Source organism: Melanerpes formicivorus, unplaced genomic scaffold (genome assembly GCF_026170545.1).
Source record: "Melanerpes formicivorus ecotype bairdi unplaced genomic scaffold, bMelFor1.0.p_v2 SCAF_225, whole genome shotgun sequence".
Lineage (NCBI taxonomy): Eukaryota > Metazoa > Chordata > Aves > Piciformes > Picidae > Melanerpes > Melanerpes formicivorus.
In genome coordinates this window covers 184172-210510 of record NW_027142577.1, presented here as the reverse complement: position 1 = coordinate 210510, position 26339 = coordinate 184172, and the positions used below count along the sequence as shown (strand labels likewise).

The window sequence follows — 26339 nt, the reverse complement described above, 5'->3', positions numbered from 1 at the left end:
TTGTCCTCCTTGGGACCTGCTGCTTTAGAGCCTGAGCTCTCCTGGCCAGCAGTGCCCAGAGGCCTGGCCTGCCTGTGGCTGCCCTAAGTCTGCCCTGCAGGGGCTGGGTGGGTGAGCACCTTGGGCACCTCTCAGCACCTTCTGCACTTGGCTGCCAGCAGCAGCAGCTGAGCTTCTCTGTGCACTCTCTGGCCTTGTGTTGCAAGGAGCTGGAGCCTTGGTGGTGCTGAGCTGCTTGGTGTGAGGCTCACGAGGTCCTGGGGCTTGTGTTCAGCCTCCCCTGGGGGTATCCCAACAGCTTCTGGCATCAGCCCTGAGGCAAGGCTGCAGCACCACCAATCGCTGCCTTGCTGTGCAGAAAGGGTGCTCAGAGGTCTCCTCCCAGCTGCTTGTAGGGAGCACCATGGCATGGGAGTTCTTTGAAGAGCTCTGAGTGTCCTTCCCTGCACTTGCTGGAGCTCCTCAGCTGCAATGTTTTCCTTTCCCCTGTGGCTCCTGGGCTCTGGCTGTGCAAAGCTTTTGCCAAGGGAGAAGGAGCAGCAGCTTTTCTGGAGGTGCAAAAGATCCTTCCCAGAGCTGCTAGCCAGGACACTTAAGGTGCTTGTGAGCCATCTCATGTCCCCTGTGCCTCAGCTGCTTCCTTTCCATCTGTTGAAGGCTTCAGCGTGGACCTGGGGCTCGTGAAGCAGCTGCCCTGCTCCCAGAGCAGAACCTTCACTGTGTGCTTGGAGCCCCAAAGTGCCACCCTGCCGCAGGGCGAGGTGGAGGCACTGCTGCCCATCAAGGTGCCCTCTGCTTCCCCCCCTCCCTGTGCCCACACTGCCTTTTGGGGCAGCTGGCAGGCTGGGATCTCACCTGGATGCTCTGTCCCTCACTAGGTTGCAGGAGGACCCACATGTCGTGTCCTCCTCCGTGCCAAGGTGGCTGTGCCCTCCCTCAGCCTCTCCAGGGCCAGGCTGGAGTTCTCTGCTGTCCAGTGTGGGCAGTGCCAGGAAGAGACCATCCGGCTCTACAATCAGCTCCCACTGCCCTGTCAGTGGTTCCTCAGCAGGGAGGAGCCTGCTCAGAAGGTAAAGCACAGACAGGGTGTGACTTGGAGCCTCTTGGCTGCCTTTCTTTCTCCTCTCTTGTCCTCTCTGCTCCTCTGGCTGCTCGAACGCTTGGGCTCCAGCTGGGCTGAGGAGGCTTTGGAGGGTGCAGAGCAAAGCTGCAGCCCCTGGGCCTGTTCACCAGCTGGTGCTTCACTTTCTGCCATCTTCACCCCTTGCTCCTCTTCTGAGGAGCACCCTCCCCTGCTGCCTCTCCTGCCTCCACATTTTGCCACCAGTTCTAGGCCAGTGCTGGCCACATCTGGTTTGGATGTGTGCTCCTACCCCACGAGTGCCAGCACTGCAGGCAGCCAGCTGTGTCCTGCCAGAGCAAGGAGACCTCACCCCCCTGGTTTTGTGCTCAGGTGGACAAAGCTTTGCCAGCCAGCAGGCGTCAGAAGCTGCTGCAGGAGCTGAAGGCCAAGGCCTCTGTCTTTGAGGTGCTTCCCTCAGCTGGAGTCCTGGACCCTGGGCAGTGGTGCAACCTGCAAGTTAGATTTTCCCCCGTGGAAGAGGTGAGCTGGGTGGATGTCAGCCCCAGGAGGTCTGGCAGGGCAGTGTGGGAAGGAGAGCCCAGGCAGGGAGCAGGAACTGAGCTCTTCCTCGACATGCAGCTTTCTGCAAGCTCAGCTTCCCCTGCTGGAGCCTCTGCAGAGGGGGCTTGGAGAGCCAAACACTGAGCAGAGGACACTCCCCTCCCTCCTGTCTGCCTCCTCTGCCCCTCTTCTTCGGCTGCTCTTTGCCCAACACAGCAGTGCCAGGGCACTGGGCAGGATAACCCTGTGGATCTTTCTGCTAAGCACTGCACTGTCCCAGGGAGGGCTCCAGGGATGGGCATCTCCCACCTCTTTGGGCAGCCTGGGCCAGAGGCTCAGCATTCAGCTTCCAAAACATCTCCTTTCCTTGGGGTCTGCATCTCCCTTTTTCAGTTCCAAACCATCCCTCCTTGTCCTCTTTTCTGTTCTCCATTCCCCTCAGAGGTGCTGCTACCATCCCTGGCCTTGGGGCATGGGGTGAATTTGAGGCCCTGCCACCTGGCACTTCATGGAGGAGCTTCTGCACTTTTCTCTTTTCAGAAGCCCTACCTGAGCCAGCTGAAGATCAACATTTGCCAGAGCAGCCAGCACCTCCAGCTGCTGGTCTCGGGCAGTGGGCTGGAGCCACGCCTGGAGTTCCAGCCTGAAGTGCTGGAGCTGGGGCCAGTGCTGCCATCCAGCCCCGGGGCACAGGGCACAGTGGTGGTGAAGAACCCTTGTGAGTTCCCCATCGAGTTTTACTCCTTGGAGTTTGACCAGCAGTACCTTGCTGAGGAGCAGGTAAGAGACAAAGTCTGGTCCCCAAGGCCACGTTCCTGGAGCTTCAGGGCACTGCAGCATTCCCAGCCTCGTGCCAGGGAGCTGGAGACAGAAGCCAGGGCAAAGCCTGGTGGTGTTGCAGGGTTAGCTCCTCTGCTGGCAGGCTGTGGAGGGGCTTGGCTAGTCCCTGGTGTTGGGAGGGAGGCCCGAGGGAGAAGATGGCTTGGCTGGGGAGCTGCTCCTGTGCTGGAGCTCCTGTGCTGGAGCTCCAGCAGTGCCTCCCACGAGTGGTTTCTCTTTCCCATGCACAGATCCTGCGGCAGCTGCAAGACTACGACTGCCGCAGGACCTTGCTGCTGCCTCCACGTGCCCCAGGGGAGCAGCTGCCTCCAGAGCTGCTAGAGGGCTGTCAGGGCCAGAAGAGGCTGCAGGATGAGCAGGCCAGGTCCCATCCTCAAGACCCAACAGCCCAGGACAAGGCTGAAGGTTTGACGTTGGTTGTCTCGAGTGGAGGCTCAGCAGGGAGCCCAGCCCCCTTCCCCTGAGCTCTCCTCACTCCCTAGCTTGGTGGAGCAGGTCCAGGGTGAAACTTGTGACAGCCATGAGAGCAAGCAAAGCAAGCTTCTGTCTGCCCTGTCTGGGGAAGAACTCAAAATGTCCCCTTGCAGGAGGGCCAGGGCCAAGGCAGAGGTCTGGGAGTTTTCCTCAGCTTCCCCAAAGGAACATCTTTGCCCCGGGAGCTGCTGGGGTCAGGCTGATGGTGAAGCTGTCCTGGGCAGCTCAGCGCCTTTGCTCTCCTCCCTGGCACTGCAAGCTGAGGTGCTCTGGGTGACCTCCTAAGGGCTGTTCTGGTGAATTCAGAGCCAAGCCACATCTACTGCAGTGACATTTCTAAAGCACCCAGGTGGAGCCTCTCCCTTGGGGCTCTGTCAGATGCCCCTTTCTGCCTGTGCCCTCCTTACTCAGCAGGACCTGGGACCAAGCTCCCATGAGGACCATGTAGACAGTTGATGGAAGGAGATTTCTCTCAGTCCTTTTAGGTGTTGCTGCATGCTCTGCTTTCCTCTTGCTGCCACCCCATTTACTTAGGGGCATGTTCAGCAGCATCAAGGGCAGAGCCTGATCTGCACAAGCTGAAAGGAAGTCCATGGATGTGACATTGGTTTGAGCAGAGTCTCCTCTGCCAGGATCTGAGGGGCTGGAGGGGATGGTGAGGATCACAGGTAGGCAGGAGGCTGACTCCTCTACCCATTTCTGCACAGCTGAGCATCAGCCAAGCTCCACCAGCATCAAGGAGGCCACAGAAGAACTGGAGGCCAGCCCAGTCCGTAGGGCCCTCGCCCGGTACCTCAGCGTCGCTGAAGGAGCCCCACAGCGCAAAGGGATCGTGCTCATCATCCATGGGGCACCCCTGGCAGGTACCTGAGCTGGAGCTCTTGGCTGTGAGGAGGGGGGAAGCAGGAGAGGCATGTCCTGGTGGAGCACGGTGCTGGGTTGAGCAGTTGAAGCGATGCAGGGGGAGGCACAGCTCTGCTGGGGTGGTCCCAGGCCCTCAGCAGCTGGTGCCAGTGGTGTGGCTCATCTGGTGTCCATGCAGCTGGGCTCTGGTTCCCCCCAGGAGGGTGACCATGTGCCCCTTGCTGCATGGCAGCACGGTGCCTGGTGTCCCTGTTGCCTGTGGAGCAGTGCCGAGCCCGGCCCGAGCCCTAAACTGTGCCCAGCTGCTGCCTGAGGCAACGCCAAGCGGCACAGGCCAGGGGATGGTCTGAGTGGTGGTGGCACAGGGCTCAGAGCAGCGCCCCAGGCCCAGGCTTGAAGTGGCTCCCTAAGGGAGGGATGAAGTCCTCCTCTGTTTGGGGAGCTCGCAGAGCCTGTCCCCGGCAAGCCCTGCGGCCGCAGGGGTCCCCAAGCAGCCTCCCTCTCTCTGCAGGCAAGACGTCGGCAGCGGCCGCCCTGGCCAAGCACTACGGCGCCGCCTGCCTGTCCCTGGACGCTGTGGTGAGCGAGGCCGTGGCGGCCGGGAGCAGCGCGGCAGGGCGGCGAGCCCGGGAGCTGTGCAGCGCCGCCGGCAGCCAGCAGAGCCTCCAGCAGGCACAGGATGGCCGTAAGGAGACAGGCTGGGCCCGGAGCAGCGCTGCTGCAGCCCCCGGGGCTTCCTGCTTCTGCTGGCTCCAGAGCAGTGGCAGAGCCCCGGGGGCTCTTGAGGAGCAGGGGTGCAGCACAGAGCAGGGCAGAGCCCTTGCAGAGAGCAGTCCTGGGGACTCAGACGCCAGCCGAAGGGCTCATGCAAGGGCACTCTGCCTGCCCTGCCCTGCCCTTCTCTGCACAGCTTCCTTTGCTAGGGGTGGGGAAGCCCCCAGCATCTTTCTCAGAGCTTTTCCCTTGCCTGCGTGCAATCTCCACCCTGTCCCTCATGGCCATCAGGCAGAACTTCTGCCTGCTTTCAGCAGGCACAGCCCTCTGAAGTGGCTCCTTAGGCATGAGGTGACTGACTTTGTGGCTTCACAAGGCCAAGAGGAAGGGCAGGAGCTCCCAGAGGAGTCTGAGATGAGAGCCATGCTGTAGCTGAGCTCTTTTCTCCCGCGGTTTCCCTGGGGGTGCTGTCAGCTCCTGCAGCTCCTGCACACTGAGTTGTTTTCCACCTGAGTCCAAGCTCTTGGCGGAGCCTTTATGGGGCAGTGGGTAGCCCAGGCTCTGCTGGCTGAGGCCACAGCTTGGCTCTGCTTGGGCTACCTTGGCATTGCTCAGCTTTGAACCTGCCTGGGTTGAAAGCTGGTGGAAGGAAGAAGGGTCTGGGTCCCTGGCAGGGTTGTCTCCCGTGGAGATGGACAGTGGAGGTGGGGCAAGGCATCCAAACCTCTCTGGCTCGTAACTGCAGTGCCAGGTTGGTCTGTCCTGCCACAGGAAGAGGAGAGCAGGGAAGGAGCTGCTTCTGGAGAACAGCGAGTGCAGTGTCCCTGCCAGGGTGCCCACTGGGGTGGAAGGTGCTGGTGTGCTCCTCCCAGCAGCCCCCTGAGCCTTCTGGGCCCTCCGCAGGTGTGAGGGCAGCTGCTGCCCTCTGGCGGCGGCGCAGCACCAAGGCCAGGCCCCAGAGCTCTGTGGACAACGGCAGGCAGCAGCCCCTCAGCTCCCGAGGCCAGCCCAGAGCTGCGGCCGGCAAGGGGCAGGCTTCTGCTGAGAGACAGCTTCCGACGGAGTCCTCAGGCTCCCAGGTGAGGCATGGCCTGCCCTGGCTGATGCCAGGGAACTTTCTGTGACCTTTGAGCTGTTTTGGTCGGGATAGGACTCCAAGATGATCAAATCCAGCTGCTGACCCAGCACTGCCAGGTCACCACTACACCGTGTCCCTCAGCACCACATCTTTCTGGCTTTTCAGTCCCTCGGGGATGGGGACACCCCCCTGCCCTGGGCAGCTGAAGATCAGGCTAGTCCAGGAGGCCTGGTCAGCTGCTTGTCCTTCCTGTGCTGTGTGCTGGTGCCAGCGCTGGGGGCTGCTGCTCCAGGGCTGTGCTCTGCAGGGTTGTCCCCCGGAGCCGCTGGCCTGCGCTTTCCTTTCAGTCCCTTGCTAGGGAGAGAGCTCAGCTCCAAGGCCAGCAGCTGGGATTGCCCAGGGGGTGCCAAGGGGGTTTATGTTGTGGTGATGTTCAGTGTGGTGCTGTTCAACACTGCAGGGCTCCTCCGGCTCTCCTCTCATCTCTGCCCCTCCTGCGCAGCCCTGGCTGAGCCCCAGCGGCAGCACGGTGGCAGAGCTGGGCCCGGTGAGCTGCGTGCTGCCCGAAGAGCTGCTGGTGGCCATCCTCTCTGAAAGGCTGCAGGTGCGTGGCCAGGGGGCAAAGGACACCTTCCTGCTGGAGAGGCACAACTGGGAGAGCAGGAGGAGTCCTGCTGTTGGAGGGGTCCTGGGCTCCTTGGGGGAAGCTGCAGATGCCAGCAGCTGGCAGGGCCGTGGGGACAGCTCAGAGCTTGGCACAGCTGCTTGGTGACCTTTGTCACTGAGTGGCCCAGAGCTGCAGCATGGCACAGCTGATTTTCTCTTGGCCTTTCTTCACAGCTGAGGGACTGCTCCCAGGGAGTGGTGTTTGATGGCCTGCAGAGCCTCTTTGCAGGCAGCACAGTGTCTGCTCTCCTCTGCCTGCTCAAAGCTGTTGGAAACCAACCTCGCATCTATTTTGTCAACCTGCTGCAGGATTTTGCCTCTTGGCAAGCCAGGCAGGCAGCTGCAGAGGAGCAGGAAGGTGAGAATCCTCATCTCCCTGCCTCCCAAGGCTTCTCTCCAGAGCCCTCAGCCCTGTCCACATGTGTCTGGTTCACCAGCAGAGCTGGTGAGAGGTAGTTTCAGGAAGCCTTCGACTTCCTGCCTTGGTGCAGCTCACTGTTGCTTAGAAGACAGCAGAGCTGAGGCTGGGAGACTTCTCTCAGTCTCCAGCACTGAAGCTTGGGCCCAGGTGCAAGCTGCTGGGGCTCAATGTCTGAGCAGCAGCCGGCTATGCACCATGCCTCTGTGCCAGACTGGTGCTGGTTTGGGGGTTCTTTGGAGCTGGGAGCAGGGCTGTGAGCTCCCTGCTGGCTCCTGGCAGGGCTGGGCCAGAGCTGTGGCTCCTCGCAGCTCCCCCAGCACAGCTCTGCTCTGTCTCTCCTCTGGTGCCTGCTGAAGGCCGGCAGCGGGAAGAAGCGGCCAGGAGGGAGGAAGCAGAGCTCTGGGAGCTGGGGGAGGAGGAGTTTGATGCCCTCACGGAAGAGCAGAAAGCTCAGCTGGAGAGCAGGATCCGACAGCTCCAGAGGGAGAGGAGGCAGAGGTCTGTAAGCCTTCTGTGGGGAGCTGCCCAGCACAGTGTCCCTGCAAGGTGTCCCTGCTCTGGGGACCTTGGTTGGGCTTGGGGAGGTTCCAGAGAAGAGGCCAAAAGTGTCCCTGCCGAGCGGCACAGGGATGCTGCCTTCCCCCTGCCTGCCTGCCAGCAGAGGAGAGACCTTCCTGCAAGGAGTTGAGAACATCTCCTCCTGCTGCTAGTGCTGAGGCCTCGGGCTCAGAGCCTGCTGCAGGCAGCTGGGCTCTGTGCTGGCCTTGCCCTTATGCTTCTGAGGGTCTCTAATTTCATGATGTTAATTCCCATCCCCTTCAGCCCTTCCTCACCTCAGCAGAGGGGCTGTGGTGTGGGTCTGTGTGAGGCACATCTCCCAGGACAGACAGCACAGGTTTCCCACAGTCCCAGCTGGCTTCCAGCAGGAATCCTGTTTGTTCAGAGCCTGTTTTGCAGGAGGGGAGCTGCTGCAGCCTTTGTTTTCTGACTGCTGTGGCTGTCCTCCATAAGGAGCAGGCCATGCCCATGGAGAAGGGCTGGACAAGCTGAGCAGAGTTGGCATCAGTGAGCATCTTGGGTGGGATCAGCAATAGTGTGGTCAGCAGGAGCAGGGAAGGGATTGTCCCCCTGTCCTGGGCACTGGGGAGGCCATAGCTCCAAGCCTAGATTCAGTTTTGGAAGGACACTGAAGGGCTGGAGTGTGTCCAGAGAAGGGCAATGAAGGTGGGGAAGGCTCTGGAGACTGCCAAACCCCTGTGGGGGTGGTGCTGAGGAGCATGGGTTAGTGGGCAGCTGGCAGTGCTGGGCTCCTGGTTGGACTTGATGATCTGAAAGATTTCTTCCATCCAAAGGGATTCTGTGAGTCTCTGATTCTGAGCACTGGTGCAGGGAGAACTAGGGGTAAGTGCTTGGTCAGCTGCTTTACTCGGGGAAATCAAGAGAGAGCTTCAGGCATCAGTGTGGAGTGATGGTGGAGCAGCCTTTGGCCGGTGCCTGGGGGGACCTTACTGGAGCAGCAGCAGGATTTAGCCCTTCCAACAGCAAAGCCTCACTGGGGCTGGCCTTGCAGACCCCCTCCCCCCTTTCCTCCCTTGGAATGTTCCCAGCCTCCCCAGCTTGAGGGAGATCCCTGGAGAGGTTGTAAGGGCTCTGCATGGGCTCAGGGTCAGTGGCTGAAGTGCAGGAGCCCAGGGCTCTGGTGGGGACTCTCAGAGCTGTTTTCCTTTTGCCTTGCTGCAGGGCGCTGCAGCGGCTGGCTGAAGAGCTTGAGGAGCAGCAGCAGGAGCTGCAGCACTGGAAGGAGGCAGAGGAGCTGAGGAAGTTGAAGCAGAGCAAGAAAGAGCAGAAAAGGCAGCCTCTGGTCAGGGAGGTGGGTGGCTGTGTGAGCAAGAGCCCTGGGGATCTTCCCGCTGAGCTGCAGCCCTGTTGAGAATGCAGCAGCCCCAGGCCGTGCTGGGCAGCCTGCTCCTGGCTGGGGCTGTGCTGGGAAACAACAGCTGGTGCCTGATGGTGCTGCTGCTTCACCAGGGGCTTTGCCACAGCTCTGGGGGTGAGCTGCTCTTTTGGGATCAGGCTGCCTTGGAGTCCTGGCTCCACACAACTCCAGACATGCCCTGGGAAGTCCTGGGTGGCTTTGGTCCAGCATTCCTCCCCACCCTGCTTGTGCCCTGCAGCTCTGAGCCAGGGCCTGCCTGGGAAGTGGGGTCTGCTCCTGCCTGCCTGGCAGGAGAGAGCAGCAGGACCCAGGTGTTTGTGAGCAGCCAGGCTTCCTAAAGAGTCAGGGGTACTCAGCATCCCCAGAAACGAGCCCCAAGGACTGCTCAGGAGGAAGGAGGGCTCTGGAGTTTCCTGCTGGGCTTGGGGCAGCTCCTATGTTGCTGACTGCTTGTGGGTCTGGCACTGAGGGCTTTGGTTTCAGTTGAGCTCCCCTGGGTACCAGCTGTGTTCTGGCCTGGGACTTGTAGAGCACCTGGCACAGATGATGCCTGGGCTGCTGTTGTAAAGATCATCAGTGTCCTGCAGCATTTGAGTCCTGCTTTGAAATGCTGATGGCTTTCTCCTGCTCCTCCTGCCCAGAGCATCAACACATCCAGCAGCAGCACCAAGCAGCTGAGTGTCAGTGAGCAGGCAGGCAAGAAGGGCTCTGCCAAGGAGGGCCCAGACTCTGCTGCAGCTGGCAAGGAAGATGAGAAGAAGCAGAGCAAGCTTGCCCCGGCAGACACCTGCTCAGAGCTAGAAGCCCAAGAGCAAGGCCAGGCTGACAGCAAGAACTTGGCCCTGAGCTTTAAGGCCTATGAGGCATCACAGAAAGATGTGGCACGTGTTTTGTCATGCTGGGACAGGGTGCAGGGTGTCCTGCTGTCCCCTTCAAAGCAGGAAGCTCAGCAGCAAGCAGAAGATCAGCAGCAGCATTTATCCAGGCCCAGAAGGCAGAAGGCTAAAAAGAAGGAGCGTCAGGAGAGGCAGGAGAAAGAGCTCCTGGAGAAACTGAAGCCTCCTGAGGCCCCCAAGTTGTCTCAGCTGGAAGGGGGAGGTGCAGCAGGGTCAGCCAGTGGCCAAGAAGTCGGCGTGCCCTGCTTGGACATCGAGGTGCTGAGCTCTGCAGATGTGCTGAGCACCATCCTGGAGAGCAGGAAGCTGCCAGGGGCAGAGCAGGTAGGGCCCCACAATGCTCAGGTGCTGAGCCTGCCCCGTGGGGGCCCTGGGGCCTTGTGTCCCAGCGGGTGCCAAGGGCACAGAGCCTTCTCCAGGCTGCTGCTGCTGTCCCTCAGCAGCCTTGTGCTTTGGCTGGGGGCAGAGGGAGTGCTCTCTGTGCAGGCCTCCTGCCTGTCAGCTGCTCTGCCAGTCTGGGGAGAAAGGGGGTGCCAGGGCAGCCCCTGGGCTTTGCTCCCTTCAGCTGAGTCACTTGGGGCAGAGATTCCTCTGCAGGTGCCACCTGTAGTCCTGGCCCTGCTCTGGAGCCTGCTCCCCACCCTGGGCAGAGCAAGGGCTGTGCTCCACCTCAGTCAATCAGAGCTCCCTAACAGCTCAGTGTCTTTCAGGAGGTGTGAGGATAGAGGCCACAGGAGCATGACCAAGGTTTGCTCTTCTGCTTTAGGTCCTGGATGAGCTGGGCCTGGGTCCCTCAGGGCCCCCCATTCCTCCCCCTGCTGTCTACTCTGTGGTTCGCTGCCCAGCCAAGCGGGAGGTGCCTGCAGAAGTCCTCCAGCACTTTGTGCTCCTGCCAGCAGCTGCCACAGGGCCAGAAGAGGAGGAGGCTCCTGAAAGTGTTGTGGATGTCCCCACTGTGCCCACAGTGAAGGTGCCAGGACAGGGACCAGGCTGGATGGGGGCAAAGGGGCAGGTGGGATGGAAAAGGGTGAGAGTGGCAGGGCAGTGAAGATGTGACAGGGCCCAAGCCTGCAGAGATCCCTTCTGGCTGTCCAGAAGAAAGAGCTCTGCTTGAAACACAGGGCCAGTCTGAGAGGAGAGGCAAAGCCTCAGCAGCAAAGCCTGCTCTGCCCCTCAAACCTTCAGCTGGGAGGTGCAAAGATGGAGAGGAGCTGGCACTGAGTGCTGAAAGCCCTATCCTGGGCTGATCCCCAGCAATGTGGGCAGCAGGTCAAAGGAGAGGCTTTTGCCCCTGTGCTGTGCTCTGCTCTGCTGAGAGCTCCCCTGCAGTGCTGGCTCTCAGGGCAGGTCTCAGCTGTCTTTCCCTTTGCTCTCTCCCTTTGGGGTGAAGACCTCAGAGGAGCAGGGCACCCCAGCCAGAGGCCATTGGAGAAGGGAGAAAGGCAGCAGCAGCCAGGAGGCTGTGAGGGGAAAGCAGAGCTCTGGCTGTGGCAGGAGAGATCTCCAGGGACCAGCCACAGGACCCCCCAGCCGTTCCTCTGAGGGGGACCAAAGGCACGTGGACACCCTGCCCCCCCCAGAGAGCTGTGCCAGGTGAGCTGTGAGGGAGGAGGGATCCCTCTGCTTCAGGGCCAGCTTGCCAAGGAGGTTTCCCACCCCAGCTCCACCATGGCTCCTCCTGCTCTCCTTTGCTCCTCAGCAGTGCCTGAAGGTTCCTCTTTCCCTGCCAGGCTCAGCAGCTACCGCTGGGTAGTGCCTGCCCAGGGCCAGGTGGTGCTGCAGGTCCACTTCAGCTCCGCGCTGCTGGGCAGCTTTGAGCAGAGGCTGCACTTCGAGCTGCTGGGCACCAAGCGCCCCTACCAGCTGCACTGCAGGGGCACCTGCCTGTACCCCAGCATCAGCCAGGAGCCACGGTAAGGCTGGCCCCTGGGGCCGTCCCGCTCTGCTGCCCCTGAGCTCAGAGCTGAGACTCTGCCCCTTGTGCCCCTGGGACCTGCCTGAGCCCCCCAGCATCTCTTGCCGTGCTTGGAGCTGGGCAGCGGTGCTGTGCCTCGGCCAGCACTAAGAGTTCAGCCTTTGGGAGCAGGTTTTGTGCTCAGAGAATCTCCCAACTCTTCCTTCTCTCTGTGCCAGGGAGGTGTTTCCTCGCTGCAGGCAGAGCAAGGCAGCTGATGCCATCATCTCCAAGCAGTATGTCCTGAGCACGGGGATGTTCCACTTCGGGCCGCTGCTGTGTGCCAAGGCAAGAGACAGGTAGGTGCTGCCCAGCCCCCAGCTGTGCTGCTTGCAGGACCTTGTGCTTCCAGGAACATGCACCCAGGGGCACGATTCAGGGCAGGCCCGGGCAGAGAGCTGGGAGTTTGGTGGCTTGGAAGGAGCACAGCTGTGGCAACTTGAGCACCTAGCAGGCACAGGAGTGCTGGGGGGGATGGAGCTGATCTTCCTGCCCCCTGGGGGCTTTGGTGGCCAGAGCCAGGTGCTGCTTGCGGCCTGAAAGCAGCTTGGGGTCACTTGTCAGCCCCCATCTCAGCTTCAGCAGCTTTGTGCTGTTTGTTTCAAGTGCTGGGAGCTCTGTGGGTCAGCCTGAAGGAGCAAAGGAAGTTTTTCTGCTGAGGGACTGGAAACCCTCCGTGAAATCTGCAGTGTCAGCAAGACTTGATGGTTGGAGCTGCTGTTGGGGGACAAGCACCTGCAGGGCAGGGCAAAGGGGATTTCCATTTTCCTGATCCTCACTGCTGGATAGAGTCTGGCCTTAAAATAATGTCCCTGTAGCTGCTGGCATCTTTCTGGTTTTCACTTCCCTCTTCTTTCAGCATTAGAAATGGAGGTTTGTCTGCAGGGGAGCTCTGGAGAGCTGGTGGCATTCTGACACCCCAGGGAGGTTAAATCAAAAGAGTTTAAAAACCAAAAGAGGATTTGGCCAGGCTGAGGCATTGCCTTTTTTTGACCTTTTCCCACCAACCTCTGTCCCACACCTGAACCAGGAGGTGTTTGTTAACTCTGGGATTCCTCTTGGGAAGGAATCCTTTTGCTTTCCCGCCCTCAGCCTCAGGCTCACCCAGGAGCTGGGCCCAGGCAGTCTCCTGGCTGCTTTGGAAGAGAGAAGCTGAGCTCTTGCCACACTTTCCTGGGAAGCCTGCAGGGAGGGAAAGCCAGCAGAGGAGGGGAGGAATCCAGGTGCCTGCTGTGCTTCTGTTTTGCCAGGCACCTTTGAGGTCCTGGTTTGTAGAAGGCCTCTTGAAGTGGCCTGTGCACACCTCTGGGATGGAGACACCAAGTGTGGGCTGGGCATCCAAGGAAGCAGGGAATGAACACAGGCAGCATGCAAGGTGTCCCACATGAGCCTTTCTCTCAGGCTGCTTGACAGAGCTCCCCTGCAGCCTTTGCCCTTTCTGTGGCCAGGTCCAAGGCTGTGCTGCAGGATGACAACTGCGAGCAGCTCTCCATCTGCAATGTCAGCCCCTGGGAGGCAGAGGTGCACTTCTCCTTTGAGCGGGGTGGCAGTGGGGGCACCTTCCTCTTGGAGCCTGCCAGCATGCAGCTGGGACCTAAGGAGAAGCAGGTAGGAGACAGGCAGGTGGGACAGGGAGCAGCAGCAGAGCCCAGGAGCTGCCCCTCCTGCTCACTGAATGTTCTTCTGTGCTTCTCTTTGTGGGGCTGGGGCCAGGAGCTGAGCATCTGGGCATACCCCACTTCACCTGGCCTGGTGGAAGACAGCCTCATCTGCTGCATCAAGGGCAACCCAGAGCCAGTGGTCTTCCACCTGTGCTGCCAAGGGGTGCAGGTGAAGCTGGGGGTCAGCCCCAAGCAGCTGCATTTCAACAGGGTGCTTCTGCACAGGTCAGTCAGGCCAGGGGCACTCTGCTGGGGGTGGCTCTGCTGCAGCTTCCCTTTCCTCAGCTTGGAGGCTGGGCCAGCAGCCCTCTTGCTCCCAGCACTTGCCAGCCTCTTGCTCACCGTTCCTTGCTGGCTGGGATGTCCCATGACAGTCCCCAGCTCTAGCCCCCCAGCAGTGGGGGCCCTGATGCATTTGCTTCTCCTCTGCTGGTGCAGAGAGAGTGGCTCTGGCTCTGGCTCTGCCTGCTGTTGGATCCCCTTCTGCCACCAAGCTCTCCCTAGGGGCCTCCCCTCTCAGGCTTGTGGCAAAGAGCAAAACCTGCAGGGTGGTTTCAGCCCCATGGGGAGGGCTGCTGCCAGCGGCAGGGCTGCCGCTGTGCCCCTCAGCAGCTGGCACTGAGCCTTGGTGTCTCCGCAGCGAGCACAGCAGGAGCCTGCTGCTGCGGAACAGCTGCCCCCTGCCGGTGGCCTGGAGGCTCAGCGGGCTGGAGAGCCTCGGCGAGGGCTTCTCGGTGTCGCAGAGGCAGGGCACGGTCGGGCCCCGCTCGGAGCTGGCCGTGCAGCTGTGCTTCAGGAGCACCAAGGCTCTCGGCGTGGAGAAGAAGATCCGCTTGGAGGTGAGGGGACAGGGCCCTGCCTGGCAGAGCTGGGCAGAGTGCTGTGGGCCCTGGGGGATGGAGGCTGTGTCTGAAGGCAAAGAGGGCCAAAGGATGAGCCCTGAGGAGATTCCTTTGAGCCCACATTGTCTGGGCCCTTAGCACCAAGGGACCCTCACTGAAGGATGCTGCTTAGGAATACCTCAGTGCTGAGCAAGAGCTGAGGGTGGGGGGCAAGAAGCTGGAGCCAGGCAGTGGTGCCAGAACAAGGGGGAAGAGGCAGGAACTGGAGGCCAGGAGGCTCCAACATCTTTGGTGTGAGGGTGCTGGAGCCCTGGAGCAGGTTGCCCAGAGAGGTTGTGGAGTCTCCTCCTCTGGCTATTAAGGCTTTGTTCCCTGGGGTTTAGAGGCTGCATTGCAGTGAGGCTGCTGCCTGCTAAGAGAGAGTTGGCTGTCATTGCCACCTGCTCTGGGACACCTCAGGACTCTTGTGGGTGTTTGTACATCACACTGCCTCCCAGGCTGGGTAAAGACAGCTGCTAGAGACAAGGACTCCTCTTGTTTAGCAGGAACACTGAGGAGAATGACTTTAGGGTTTGCTTCTTGCTGCCTCAGGTTTCAGATGCAGAGAATGTCCAGGGTGTTGTTCAGGTGGAGAACATTGAAGTTGTGGCTGAGGCCTACGAAGTTGCTCTGAACATCACCCTGCCTGAAGGTCAGTGGCTGGCCCCAGAGCAAAGGAGTTCAGCTGCATTGCACTGCTGGGGCAAGTGGGGGATGGGATGGGGTGGGGTGGGATGGGGTGGGATGGGATGGGATGGGATGGGATGGGATGGGATGGGATGGGATGGGATGGGGTGGGATGGGGTGGGGTGGGGTGGGATGGGGTGGGATGGGATGGGATGGGATGGGGTGGGACAGCAATGCAGGCCTGGCATGGATCCATGGCACAGGTCTCTTGCCAGCTGTGTGGAGTAAAGCACTGTCAGGTCACACAGTGCCTTGCCTCTCTCACACCTTGAAGTGTGCCCCTTTGAAACACCAGGGGTGGGAACAAGCAGCTGGCAGTTCCTGAAGGCTCAGTACAGCACATCAAGTGGTTGATCTGTGCTTGGAAGCAAGGAGGTAGAGGCTGAGCTCCTTGGCTGCTAAGCCCTACAGATCCTCTCTGAGTAAGAAGAGCAAAGGGCAGCAAAGCAGCCAGAGAAACCTTGCAAGGCTGGAGACTTGCTGAGCAGAGCTTTGTCCCACCTGAGCTCTCCCAGTCTCTGTCTCCTGACTGGGTGCAGCCTGCAGCAGCTCCAGCATCCTCCCCATCCCTTCCCTCGCTCTGGGGGTGTCCTGCAGGTGCAGATGGCTGTGTGAACTTTGGAGTCCTGGAGGTCCTGGGGAGTGCCAAGCAAGTGCTGACCCTGAGGAACCAAGGGCAGTGCAAGCTTGCATACAGGTTGGTCCAGCTGCCTGCTCTGGGAGTGCCTGGGGCCAGCACCTGCCCAGGCCTGCAGTCTGCTCCTGTGGCTAGAAGCTGTTCCCATGCTGGCTGCCTCATGGTGTGTGTGACCACTGGGACTGTCCTGAGCTCCAGGCTCCATTTGCATGGAGAATCCAGCCCCAGCCCAGCAGTTCTGCACAGCTCAGCAGGCACCACAAGGAGAGCCCCTGGGCTCTGGGGTGCAGTAAGAAGAGTGTGGCCAGCAGGTCAGGGGGCATTCTCCTCTGCCTGTCCTCTGCCCTAGGGAGACCACCTCTGGAGTCCTGGCTCCAGCTCTGGGCTCCTCAGTGCAAGAGGGAACCACTGGAGAGAGTCCAGCAGAAACTAGAAAGGTGCTGAGGGGCCTGGAGCAGCTCTGTGAGGAGCAAAGGCTGAGAGCCCTGGGGCTGCTGAGCCTAGAGAAGAGCAGCCCCAGAGGGGAGCTGAGCAATGCTCAGCAGCAGATAAAGGACCTGTGGCAGGCAAGAGGTTGGAGCCAGACTCCTGACAGTGGTGTCCAGGGACAGGCCAAGGGGCAGTGGGCACAAACTGGAACCCAGGAAGTTCCATCTGAGCAGGAGGAGAAACTTTGCTGTGAGGGTGCTGGAGGCCTGGAGCAGGCTGCCCAGAGAGGTTGTGGAGTCTCCTTCTCTGCAGAGATTCCAACCCCCCCTGGCCCTTGTGCTCCTGGGCAAGCTGCTGTGGGTGCCCTACTTTAGCAGGGGGGTTGCACCAGATGATCCCCAGAGGTCCTTTCCAAACCCTCCCATGCTGGGGGTCTGGGATTTTGTGCCCCTGAAGTTGAGGCCAGTCCCTGCTGAGCTCTGTTGCTGTCCTTCCAGGGCTAAGTCCTTTCTCTTCAGGAGACTCTTTAGAGGAGGAATGAAAACGCTGGGGGTGGAGGGGAGCTGCCAGCACTCAGCACTGCCTGGCTCTGCCAGGGCCTGGGGCTCCTAAGCACAGCAGAATTCTTTGGTTGGTTTTTACTGGTCCCATGGCAGGTCCTGGCTGTGCTGCTGGCCCCTGGGCTGTTCACTGCAGAGATCTTCTTCTCCTTCCCTCCCCAGGTTCAGGCTGCGCCCCACAGACCCCGGAAGCCGTGACCTGGCCTCCCACCTCACTGTGCAGCCCCAGCAGGGCCTGCTGCCTGCCTCTGAGCATCCTGTCCCTGTCCAGCTGCTCTTCCACCCCCAGAGGGAGATCAGCATTGAGGACAAAGCCATCCTGCTGTGCCAGGTGAGCTGCCTGGGGCAGGCAGGGTGAGCACAGCTGGGCTGAGGGGGTCAGGAGGACATGGCTGTGCTGGAAAGCAAGCTTTAGCTGGGGAACCTTCTGTTATTTGCACACAGCAAAGGCTTTCAGAAGCCAGCTCTGGCCCTTCCAGTGCTGGAGGGGGCCAATCCAAAAGCTGGGGACAGACTTTGGATCAGGGCCTGCTGGGACAGGACAAGGGGTGATGGTTTGAAACTAAAAGAGGAAGATTCAGCCTGGATAGGAGGAAGAAATGTCTGACACTGAGGGTGGTGCCAGCCTGGCCCAGCTTGGCCAGGGAGGTGGTCATTGCCCCATCACTGGAAGCACTGCAGGTCAGGTTGTTTGGAGCTCTGAAGCACCTGCTCTGCCCTCAGGTGTTCCTGCTGACTGCAGGAAAATGGAAGCAATGACTCCTCCAAGCCAACCCATTCCATGATTCTAAGAGGGGCTGAAAATGCAGTTCTGGAGAAGGACTTCAGAGCAGGGGGATGAGCTGATGGGCACCTGGGCTGTGGCCACAGGCCAGAGCCAGAGGTTGGGCTCTGCTGGATTTACCAAGGCCTGCCCTGGTTGCAGGTGCTGGAGCCCAAGCTGAGGGCAGGAGGGGAGCCCATGGCCAGCATCCCAGTGAGGCTCTCAGCCAGAGCTGTCTTCAGCCAGTACAGCATCAGCCCTGCGGCGCTGCTCGACTGCGGGGCCATGGCCAGCGGCACCAGGAGGGCCTGCAGCTTCCTGCTGCAGAACAGAGGCCTCCTGCCCTTCCAGTTCCTCATCTGCAGAGCAGAGCAGGCTGCAGCTGAGCCCACAAAGAAAAGGTGAGAAGGCCTGCAGCAACCTTCCTGCTGGAGGAGGCCCCACAGCAGGGCTGGCGTGTGGCAGGCAGCCAGGACACACAAGCAGGCTGCACTGTGAGTCCTGGGGCCAGGTTTGGGCCCCTTACTCCAAGAGCATTGAGGTGCAGGAAGGTGGCCAGGGAAGGACAACAAAGCTGGGGAAGGGTCTGGAGCACATGGGCTGTGAGGAGCAGCTGAGGCACCTAGCATTGTTTAGCCTGGAGAAGAGGAGGCTGAGGGAAGCCCTTCTGGCTCTCTACAACTCCCTGAAGGGAGGCTGGAGCCAGGTGAGGTTAGTCTTTTCTCCCAAGGAACAACTGCTAGGACAAGAGGACACAGCCTCAAGTTGTGCCAGGGGAGGGTTAGGCTGCACATGAAGAACAATTTCTTCCCCTTGAGGCTTGTCAAGGCCTGGCCCAGACTGCCCAGGGCAGTGGTGGAGTGCCTGCTCCTGGAGGGGTTTCAGAGCTGTGGAGAGGTTGGTGCTGGTCTCCTCTCACAGGTAATTAGTGACAGGGAAAGAGGGAATAGCCTCAAGCTGTGACTGGGTAGGTTCAGACTGGGCATTAGGAAAAACTGTGTCCCAGCAAGAGTGGTCAGGACAGGAATGTGCTGCCCAGGGAGGTGGTGGAGTCACCAAGCCTGGGTGTGTTTGAAGGTCGTTTAGATGTGGTGCTTGGTCTGTTCCAGCCCCAACACCTCTGTGACTCTGTGAGGTGTGGTGCTGAGGGCCATGGCTTAGTGGTGACCTGTAGTGCTGGGGTCAGTCTTGGCCTTGCTGACCTTAAAGGTCTCTCCCAACTAAACAAGTCCATGTTCTGTGAGCCCTGGGTTATTGTCTGCCTGTGCAGTTGGCTTGTGAGCAGGGAGGAGAGAGATGCCAGAGAATCCTCCTGCTCATCCTCATGCAGCTGCTGCTGGAGCCCATCTGCCCATCAGCTACAGCCACAGGTGGTGCAGGGGGCTGTGAAGAGCAGGAGGGCTTTCTTCCCTGGGGAGGAAGGGTTGGCTGTGGAGAAGGGCAGGAGGAGCTCAGCCTGAGGGATGTTCTCTGCTCTCTCCTCTGGGTGCACATCAAAGGAAGTTCTCCCACTCCCACAAGCAGGGGAGCTCCAGTGGAAGGTCTGCTGCAGCCAAGCAGAGCATGCCCTTGCTGCCAAAGGAAACCAAGCCCTCTGTGAAGGTGGGTGGCTCCTGCTCCCCAGGACAGGCTCCTCCCCTGCTGTGCCCAGGCTGGGGGCTTGTGCCCACGGCATGGGACAGGGGCTGCATGGGGGAGACCCATCCTCTGCCAGCCCTGAGCAGAGGAAGGAGCTGCTCAATGCTGTGCTCTTGCTCAGCCCTGGAGCTGTGGGGCCAAGGGGAAGGGATCTGTACCTGGGAGCTGCTGGCCAAAATAAGGCTGTGAGTGCCACAGCTGTGGAGTGTCCCTGCTGAACTCCCAGTCCAGGGACAGGAGATGACCTTGCCTTGCCTTCTGCCCAGTCTGCTCTCCTCTCTGATGGTTTCTCACAGTTCTCTCTGCTCTCCTGTTTCACATTGGAGGCTGAAGGACCCCAGCTCCCAGCTTCACCCTTTACAGCCCAACTCCTTTCTCTAAGCCACTCAGGCTAGGCCTGCACATCTCCTTAGCTTGTTCCTCTCATCCTGGGTTGTGCTCTGGGCCGTGGTGTCATCCCTGCCTGCCCTGGGCCCAGCTGGAGGCCAAGGCCCAGGGTCCTCCTTGCTGGGATGCTCAGAGTGAGGCTGTTTGCCATCAGCCTCTGCTGGGACTCTTTCTGCAGGCTCGCCTCACCCTGGGCATGTTCACAGTGTCCCCTGCCTTTGGCTCCATCCTTCCTGGGGAGCAGCAGCTGGTGACAGTAGATTGTGCTGCGGAGCTGCCAGGGCCGTGCCAGGAGCAGCTGCTCATCGACATCAGCAACAGAGACCCCAGGGACAACCCTCTTGGCATCCCCTACACCCTGCTGGCCGAGTCCTGCCTTCCAGGTGAGTGCTGCCCACGGGTTCCTGTGGCCAGGCTGCTGCTGCTCGGCACCCAGCCTCAGTCCTGGGACAGAGCAGACAGCCTGAGCCTGACGTTGCATCTCTCTGCCAATCCTCAGAGGTTCTTGCCAAGCCCACCAGTGGGAGAGGCTGGGAGGGATGCATGGAAGGATCAAAAGAAACCCTTTCAGACTGAGGGTGCCTGAGCTCCATCCTCACAGGCAGCTCCCCCACCCAAGGCTGGGGTTTGCAGCTCCCTGGGCAGAAAGAGCTTCTCAGAGGCCAGCAGGGGCAGGGCAGGTCAGCAGGAAGGATTCTCCATCCTCAGCCCTCCCTCTGCTCTGCTCACAGCATTCGTGGCTGATGACCTTGAGGCCATCTTTGAGGGGCATCAGATCTGCAGCAGCAGCAACCTCTGCCAGGTCCTCCAGACAGTGCAGGAGCAGCAGGGGGTGTTCCTCACAGATGAGAACAAGTTCATCTTCACCAACGTCCTGGTTGGGCACCAGGCCACGGCACGCTTCAAGATCTGCAATGTGAACAGAATCCCCTGCCATGTGCTCCTCTCCATCAAACCCAGCCCCAGCAAGGTAAGAACAGGAGGCCTTGGGGAGTCTCTGAAGGCTGTGTGGCATCTGCCTTGTTCTCCAGCTTCCTTGCTTCCTTTTGCCCAGCCTAGTGCAGCTCAGGGCAGGTGAGAGCTGGGCTGCATTCAGTGTGTCTCAGGCAAGGTTTTAGCTCCAGGCCCCTGGGGCTTTGGAGTGAGACCTGAGCCCTTCTGAACATCTCTTGGAAGCACAGGCAGAGGAGGAGCTTTTCCTCAGCTTTGAGCCAGGGCTCCAAGCAGACCCTTTTGGGGTGGGCTTGGTCTCCTCTCAAAAGGAATAAGTGCTAGGACAAGAGGACATGGCCTCAGGTTGTGCCAGGGGAGGGTTAGGTTGGACATGAGGAGCAATTTCTTTCCCTTGAGGGTTGTCAAGGCCTGGCCCAGGCTGCCCAGGGCAGAGGTGGAGCCCCATCTCTAGAGGGATTTCAGAGCTGTGGTGCTGAGGGCCATGGTTTGGTGGTGACCTGGCAGTGCTGGGCTTAGAGTTGGACTTGATGATCCTAAAGGTCTCTTCCAACCAAAGCCATTCTCTGCTTTCCTTAGGCTCCCTGCTCTTTGCCCCTTCTCTTTAAAGGCCAGGGGCAGGTTCTTTGCAGGGTTCTCCATGCAGTCCCCACTTCCCATGTGTGCTGGAGGTCTGAGCAGCGCTGAAAGCAAGCTTTGCACTCCTGGGCTTGATGGCAGCCCCCTGGGGCAGCACTGCTTTGGATTCCCCCCCGAGACAGATGGAGCCTGTCTAGGGAAGCCAGAAGGGGGCCACACTGTCTGGGGCTGTTCCTCATGATCCTTGTATGGGTGAGACAGCAGCACATGGAGAAAAGTTTCCTCCTAACAGCCTTCTCTGGGCTTCCCCAAGCTGAAGAGCCACTCTGGCCAGGTGTTTGAGGTGGATCCTGTCCGGCTGTCCGTGCCCAGCTGCTCCCAGGCCTTTGCCACGGTCACCTTCACTCCACGGAAGGTGAAGAGCTACCATTGCACTTTTGAGGCCTCCCTCGATGTCCACACAAGGTAACTCACCTCAGGAGAGCTTGGGAGGGGACCTTCCTGAGAGCTTCTAGCTCTTTGAGTAGCCTGGGGTAGAGTACTCAGCGTTACAGCATCCCAGCAGGGAGGGGCTTGGAAGGGAGCTCTAGGGATCATCCAGCCCCACCCCCTGCCTGAGCAGGGCACCCACAGCAGCTTGCCCAGGATCCCCATGGCCAGGGGACTGTGGAATCTCTGCAGAGAAGACTCCCCAAGCTCTCTGGGCAGCCTGCTCCAGGGCTCCAGCACCCTCACCTCCAGGATCCCCTCTGGGGCTGCCCTTCTCCAGGCTCAGCAGCCCCAGGGCTCTCAGCCTCTCCTGCTGACAGAGATGCTGCAGAGAACTCAGAAGCTGTAGCTGCGAGATCCAGCAGAGCCGGGGAGTCAGTGCCCTGCTGTAGCCTGCAGCAGTGCCTGTGAGGGCAGTGGGACACTGACACTGGCCCAGGGTGCCCAGAGAGGTGGGGAATGCCCCATGCTTGGAACCATGCCAGGTCAAGTTGGCTGGGGCTCTGAGCAAACTGCTGGAGTTGCCAAGGGCCCTGCTGCCTGCAGGGGGCTTGGACTGGATGAGCTTTCAAGGTCCCTTCCAAGCCAAAGCATTCCAGGATTCTCTGATGCCAAGGAGCCAACAGGGAGTGGATGAATCAGGAAGCAATGGAGCTGTGTGCAGCTTCAGCTGAGCTGGAGAATGCCAAGGACAGAGGATTGTTTCCATGCCCTGAGCCAGCTGCCCTTGTTGCCTCCTTGTTCCTGTGCTCAGGAGGTGATCTGGTGGATCTCCTGGGGTGCATGAAGATCTTTGATGCTAAAGGAGCCATTGAATCCCCTCTAAAAGACCCCAGCTCTTCTGCCCTAGGCCCTGTGTGTGTCCTGGGCCTGCCTTGCCCTTGCCCAGCCCTTTAGTAGCTGAGCTGGGACTGGATCCATCAGTCTGCTGCCCTAAGGAGCAATTCCTGCTCTGAGCCTCTGTGGAGATCACCTTCCCTGCTGGGGTCACTGATTTGCCCCTTCTGCCTTGGAGACTTTTCCATGCTCTGCTCATGCTCCTTGCTTCTGTCTCACCTCAGCACAGCCAGGGAACCTGCCCCATGGCCTCTGTCACCTCCTCATGTCTCTGCTGCCCTGCAGGGCTCCTCTGAGTGAAATGGTTTGAACTGGTGCTCTGGGAGGCTCTGGCTCTGCAGAGCAGATTCCTCTTGGATGGGACTGGGAGGAGAGGGGCAAGGGGGAGCTGTGTCCTGGGGGCCAGGAGCCCCAGGCAGGGGAAATGCAGCAGGTGGCCCTGGCTCCACTGCTTGCCAAGTGAGCAGTGGCTCTGCTGCCCCTCTCCTGCAGCCCTGCAGCAGTGAGAGCACAGAGCCTGAGCTTTGAGATCAGCGGCGAGGGGAAGCTGCCGGAGGTGAGGGTCCTGCGCCCGGCGCTGAAGGACAGGAGAGGGAACCCCCTGCTGCTCTTCAGGAGGCTCCTGCTGGGGGCCTGGGAGAAGCTGCCCCTGGTCCTGCAGAACTCTGGCCCTGTCCCTGCCCAGGTGAGCAGCTGCTGAGGGAGCTCTGCTCTGGGAACAAGGCTGCTGCTGGGCAGGAGAGGGCCCAGCGCAGCCGGTGAGGGTGGGCAGGGGCCCCACTGCTCTGCAGGTGCCCTTGGAGCCCAAAGGAAAGCCTTGGCTTGTGCTCAGAGCCCCTCTGTGGCAGGAGGACGACCTCCTGAGCTTCTGCTGTGGCAAAGCAGTGGGCAGAGGCTCGTGCCTCAGCAGCCCTTCACTTTTGCCTCCACCTCCTTTGCAAGCTCTGCTGCTGTCCTTGCCAGCCTTGAGCCAGCCCTGGGCTTTGTGTTTTCCCTGCCTCAGGGAACAGCCTGGGAAGGGGCCTCAGAAAGTCTGTTGGAAGCCCCTGGCTGACTTCTGCTTGCCAGGAAGGGAGTTCCTCTGGGAAAGGGGATTTTGGGACCTTCTCAGGGAAACACAACTCAGAGAGTCAGGCTGGAGCCTTCCTGTCCTGCCTGCTTCTGTTTCCATCCCCTCCCAGTGTCTCTGGATGCCTGGCTTTGGGCTGGTTTCGCTCCAGCCTTGTGCTCAGAGCTGTGTTGGAAGGGGGGCAGCGTGCTGGGCTGCCCGTGGTGGAACAGCAGCAGTGTGGGCTCAGGCCCTGGGCCATGCTGTGCCCACCCCAGTCTGGTCCTGCTCTTTTCCCAGGTGCTGCTGGACCTGCTGGATGAAGAGGGAGTTTTCTTCTTGAAAGCCAGGCCCAGCACCAAATGCCTCTACCAAGCTGTGGGCATGAAGGACTCTGCTGGGGAAGGTGAATTCATCCCCCATGAAATGTGGTCACTCACAGAGGGAAAACTTGTGTCCTGCTGCTGGCTTGGCCAAGCAGCAAGCAGCTGTTGGCCAGAGCTTGTGTCCTGGGGCTCTCTGGGGCTTTTGCACATGGACTCTTTGCAGGGTTGATTTCTACCTGGCAAGCTCTAGGAAGCTTTTCCATTCTTATGGAGGTGGTGGGTTGAGTCCTGGGGGGGGTAACACCACTTCAGTGGAGCATCTGAGGTCTGTGCTGCATATGGGGAGTCCCCAGCCTGAAGGGAGGCTGCCCCTGAGCTCACAGCCAGCCAGCAAAAGCCCAAAGCACTCTGACTCAGCTCTGCTTAAGGCAGGAGCTATCTGGCTGCAGTTTGAGCCAGGGCTGAGCACTGAGCTGAGCTTAAGACAACTAACAGGGATGGCCCTGGTAGTGTCACAGCTTTGTGACCATGGGAGGAGGGTCTGGAAGCACTGGTGAGCCAAGCTGTGCTTAGAGACAGCTGTTTTTCAAGCTCCTGTTCCTTTTCTGGAGCATGGAAATGTTTGCAGTGCCTCACCTGTCCCTGGTGTCCATCTCTGTGCAGAGAGGAAGCCCCACACTGCTTCCCTGCTCCTGCAGCGTGGGCAGACAGCAGAGTTTGAGGTGGTTTTCAAGCCCACCCTGGCCCAACGCCTGGAAGGGAAGCTCCACCTGTCCGTGCTGGACAACCCCTCTGAGACCACCATCAGGCTGCTGGGGGAAGGCTATGAAGCTGACTTCACCCTGGACAACATGCAGGGACTAGTGGCAGACAGGGAGGAGCAGAAGCTCCCTGAGAGCAGCCTGGAGGAGGACAGCCTGGAGGGTAAGAGGAGAGGCTGCCAGGGTGTAGCAAGGAACCTCCAGGGCTGGGCACACCTTGTGGCAGCACAGGGCTGGCCCAGATTTAGCAGCCAGCTGCTGTCACCTTTTGTAGCCTGCAGAGCAGCCTTGCTTGGGAGCCCCAGGGCAGGTGCCCTGTCAAGGGAGAAGTTTGCAGGCCAGCAGGGAGGGCTCAAAGGAAGCAGCTTTTGATTGAGGAGCTCTAAAAGGAGGTCTGCCAGCCCATGGGGTGCTGTGAAGAGCACATCTGATCATTTGTGTCCTCTCTGGGTGGACTGCTTGGTGGCTAAGGAATTGGTTGGATAGTCACAGCCAGAGGATAGTGATCAACAGCTCAATGTCCAGATGGAGACTGGTGTCCCTCAGGGGTCCATGCTGGGCCCAGAGCAGCCCTGCAGAGAAGGACTTGGGGGTGCTGGAAGGTGCAGATCTGGAGGTGAGCTGGCGCTGTGATCTCAGCCCAGGCCCAGACATGTCCTGGGCTGCATGTCCCAGGGGAAGGAAGGCTTGGAGAAGGTAGAGCTGGAGTCCTGTGTGTCTGTGGGGGGCAGAGGGCTCTCCCCTCATGCTGAGAGCTCTCTCTCTCATTGCCAACAGCTGACCCAGGGGATCACATCCAGTTTGGGTTCTGTCCCGTTGGCACCCCCTGCACCGTGACCTTCACCATCGCCAACCGCAGCAGGGGGCAGGCCCTGCGCTTCCAGTGGCTGCCTGAGCCTCCCTTCCACTTCTGCCCCCAGGTGAGCTTGGTTGTCTCTGCTTTTCCCTGCTGCTCAGACCCTGCCTGGCAGCTGTCTGGGAGCCACCATGGAGCAGTGAGAACCCCTTTCAGTGCCACCTAGGAGATGCCATCCCTGGCTTTGCTGGGGCCAGAAGAGCTCCGTGTTGTGGGACATGGCATCTTTTGGTGGTGTTCTTCTCCATCAAAACCCAGATAAATCCTCAGTAAGATGCAGTTTGACACAATCCCAGCATGGTGGGAGTTGGAAGGGACCTCTGGGAGTCATCTAGTGCAACCCCCCTGCCAAAGCAGGGCACCCACAGCAGCTTGCCCAGGATCACAATGGCCGGGGGGGTGTGTTTGAATCTCTGCAGAGGAGGAGACTCCACAACCTCTTTGGGCAGCCTGCTCCAGGGCTCCAGCACCCTCACAGCAAGGAATTTTCTCCTCTGGCTCAGATGGAACCTCCTTGGTTCCAGTTTGTGCCCCTTGCCCTGTCCCTGGGCACCACTGAGAGGAGTCTGGCCCCATCCTCTTGTGCCCCACCTTCTAGCTCTTGATAAGCTTTGAGAGATTGTCTCTCAGGCTGCTCTTCCCCAGGCTCTCAGCCTCTCCTCACAGAGGTGTTGCTGGCAGAGCTGCTCCCCACACCCACAGCCTGTGATCCCTTGCCAGTGATCCCAGGTTGGTCTTGGCTCTCTGCTTCTCCCTAGGTGGGACACCTCCATGCTGGCTGTGCGAAGGACATCACAGTGACTTTGCAATCAGAAGTTGAGGTCACCTTTAAAAAGCACCCAGTGAAGTGTCAGGTGTCCAGGATCTCCTTCCAGCTGCCACCAGAGGAGGTCCCTGACTGGGATGACAGCCTGCAGGCCATCAAGTGGGTGGATACCACAAGGGCCCCAGGTGCCACCTGGCCTGTCAAGAAGAAGGTGAGAAGCACAGCAGCAAAAGCTCCCTGAGCTGCCACAGGAAGGTCTGCTGATGGCAGCAGATCTCCATCTCTGCTGGCTGAGCTGCTCCTCCTGACAGTGAATCCATCCCTGAATGGGAACCAGCAGGATGTGTTAGAGGAAAGGATGCTGCTGAGGGATCTGAGGGCTCAGACAAGATGGGGAAGTCTCTTGGACAAGAGAGGCCAACCCTAAACCAAGAGCTGAAGTGTTGCAGTCTGTGTTGGATGGGAGCTCACAGTTTTGAACCCACTTGCACGGCATGGTGGGGGTTGGAAGGGACCTCTGGAGGTCATCCAGTCTCAACACCCTGCTAAAGCAGGGACACCCACAGCAGCTTGCCCAGGATCACAATAACCAGGGGGGGTTGAGATCTCTGCAGAG

The 26339-nt window shown here is 59.9% G+C and overlaps 1 protein-coding gene across 1 annotated transcript in view; it reads left to right on the top strand.

Annotated features, from left to right (window-relative positions):
• LOC137458140 (hydrocephalus-inducing protein homolog) overlaps positions 1–26339 on the top strand; it is a 66623-nt gene that overhangs the window by 38917 nt on the left and 1367 nt on the right. Inside the window, exons 26-58 of the mRNA XM_068169823.1 lie at positions 658–785; positions 879–1070; positions 1454–1603; positions 2165–2404; positions 2695–2869; positions 3646–3801; positions 4314–4487; positions 5420–5595; positions 6055–6198; positions 6435–6618; positions 7038–7179; positions 8422–8551; positions 9259–9837; positions 10280–10483; positions 10904–11106; positions 11244–11426; positions 11647–11766; positions 12916–13075; positions 13181–13353; positions 13769–13967; positions 14562–14661; positions 15294–15393; positions 16485–16653; positions 17248–17486; positions 18585–18687; positions 19289–19493; positions 19842–20080; positions 20954–21105; positions 22459–22651; positions 23315–23420; positions 24004–24264; positions 24879–25021; positions 25716–25934. Of these exons, the coding sequence (XP_068025924.1) occupies positions 658–785; positions 879–1070; positions 1454–1603; positions 2165–2404; positions 2695–2869; positions 3646–3801; positions 4314–4487; positions 5420–5595; positions 6055–6198; positions 6435–6618; positions 7038–7179; positions 8422–8551; positions 9259–9837; positions 10280–10483; positions 10904–11106; positions 11244–11426; positions 11647–11766; positions 12916–13075; positions 13181–13353; positions 13769–13967; positions 14562–14661; positions 15294–15393; positions 16485–16653; positions 17248–17486; positions 18585–18687; positions 19289–19493; positions 19842–20080; positions 20954–21105; positions 22459–22651; positions 23315–23420; positions 24004–24264; positions 24879–25021; positions 25716–25934 (6041 nt within the window). The remainder of the gene's footprint in view (positions 1–657; positions 786–878; positions 1071–1453; positions 1604–2164; positions 2405–2694; positions 2870–3645; positions 3802–4313; positions 4488–5419; positions 5596–6054; positions 6199–6434; positions 6619–7037; positions 7180–8421; positions 8552–9258; positions 9838–10279; positions 10484–10903; positions 11107–11243; positions 11427–11646; positions 11767–12915; positions 13076–13180; positions 13354–13768; positions 13968–14561; positions 14662–15293; positions 15394–16484; positions 16654–17247; positions 17487–18584; positions 18688–19288; positions 19494–19841; positions 20081–20953; positions 21106–22458; positions 22652–23314; positions 23421–24003; positions 24265–24878; positions 25022–25715; positions 25935–26339) is intronic.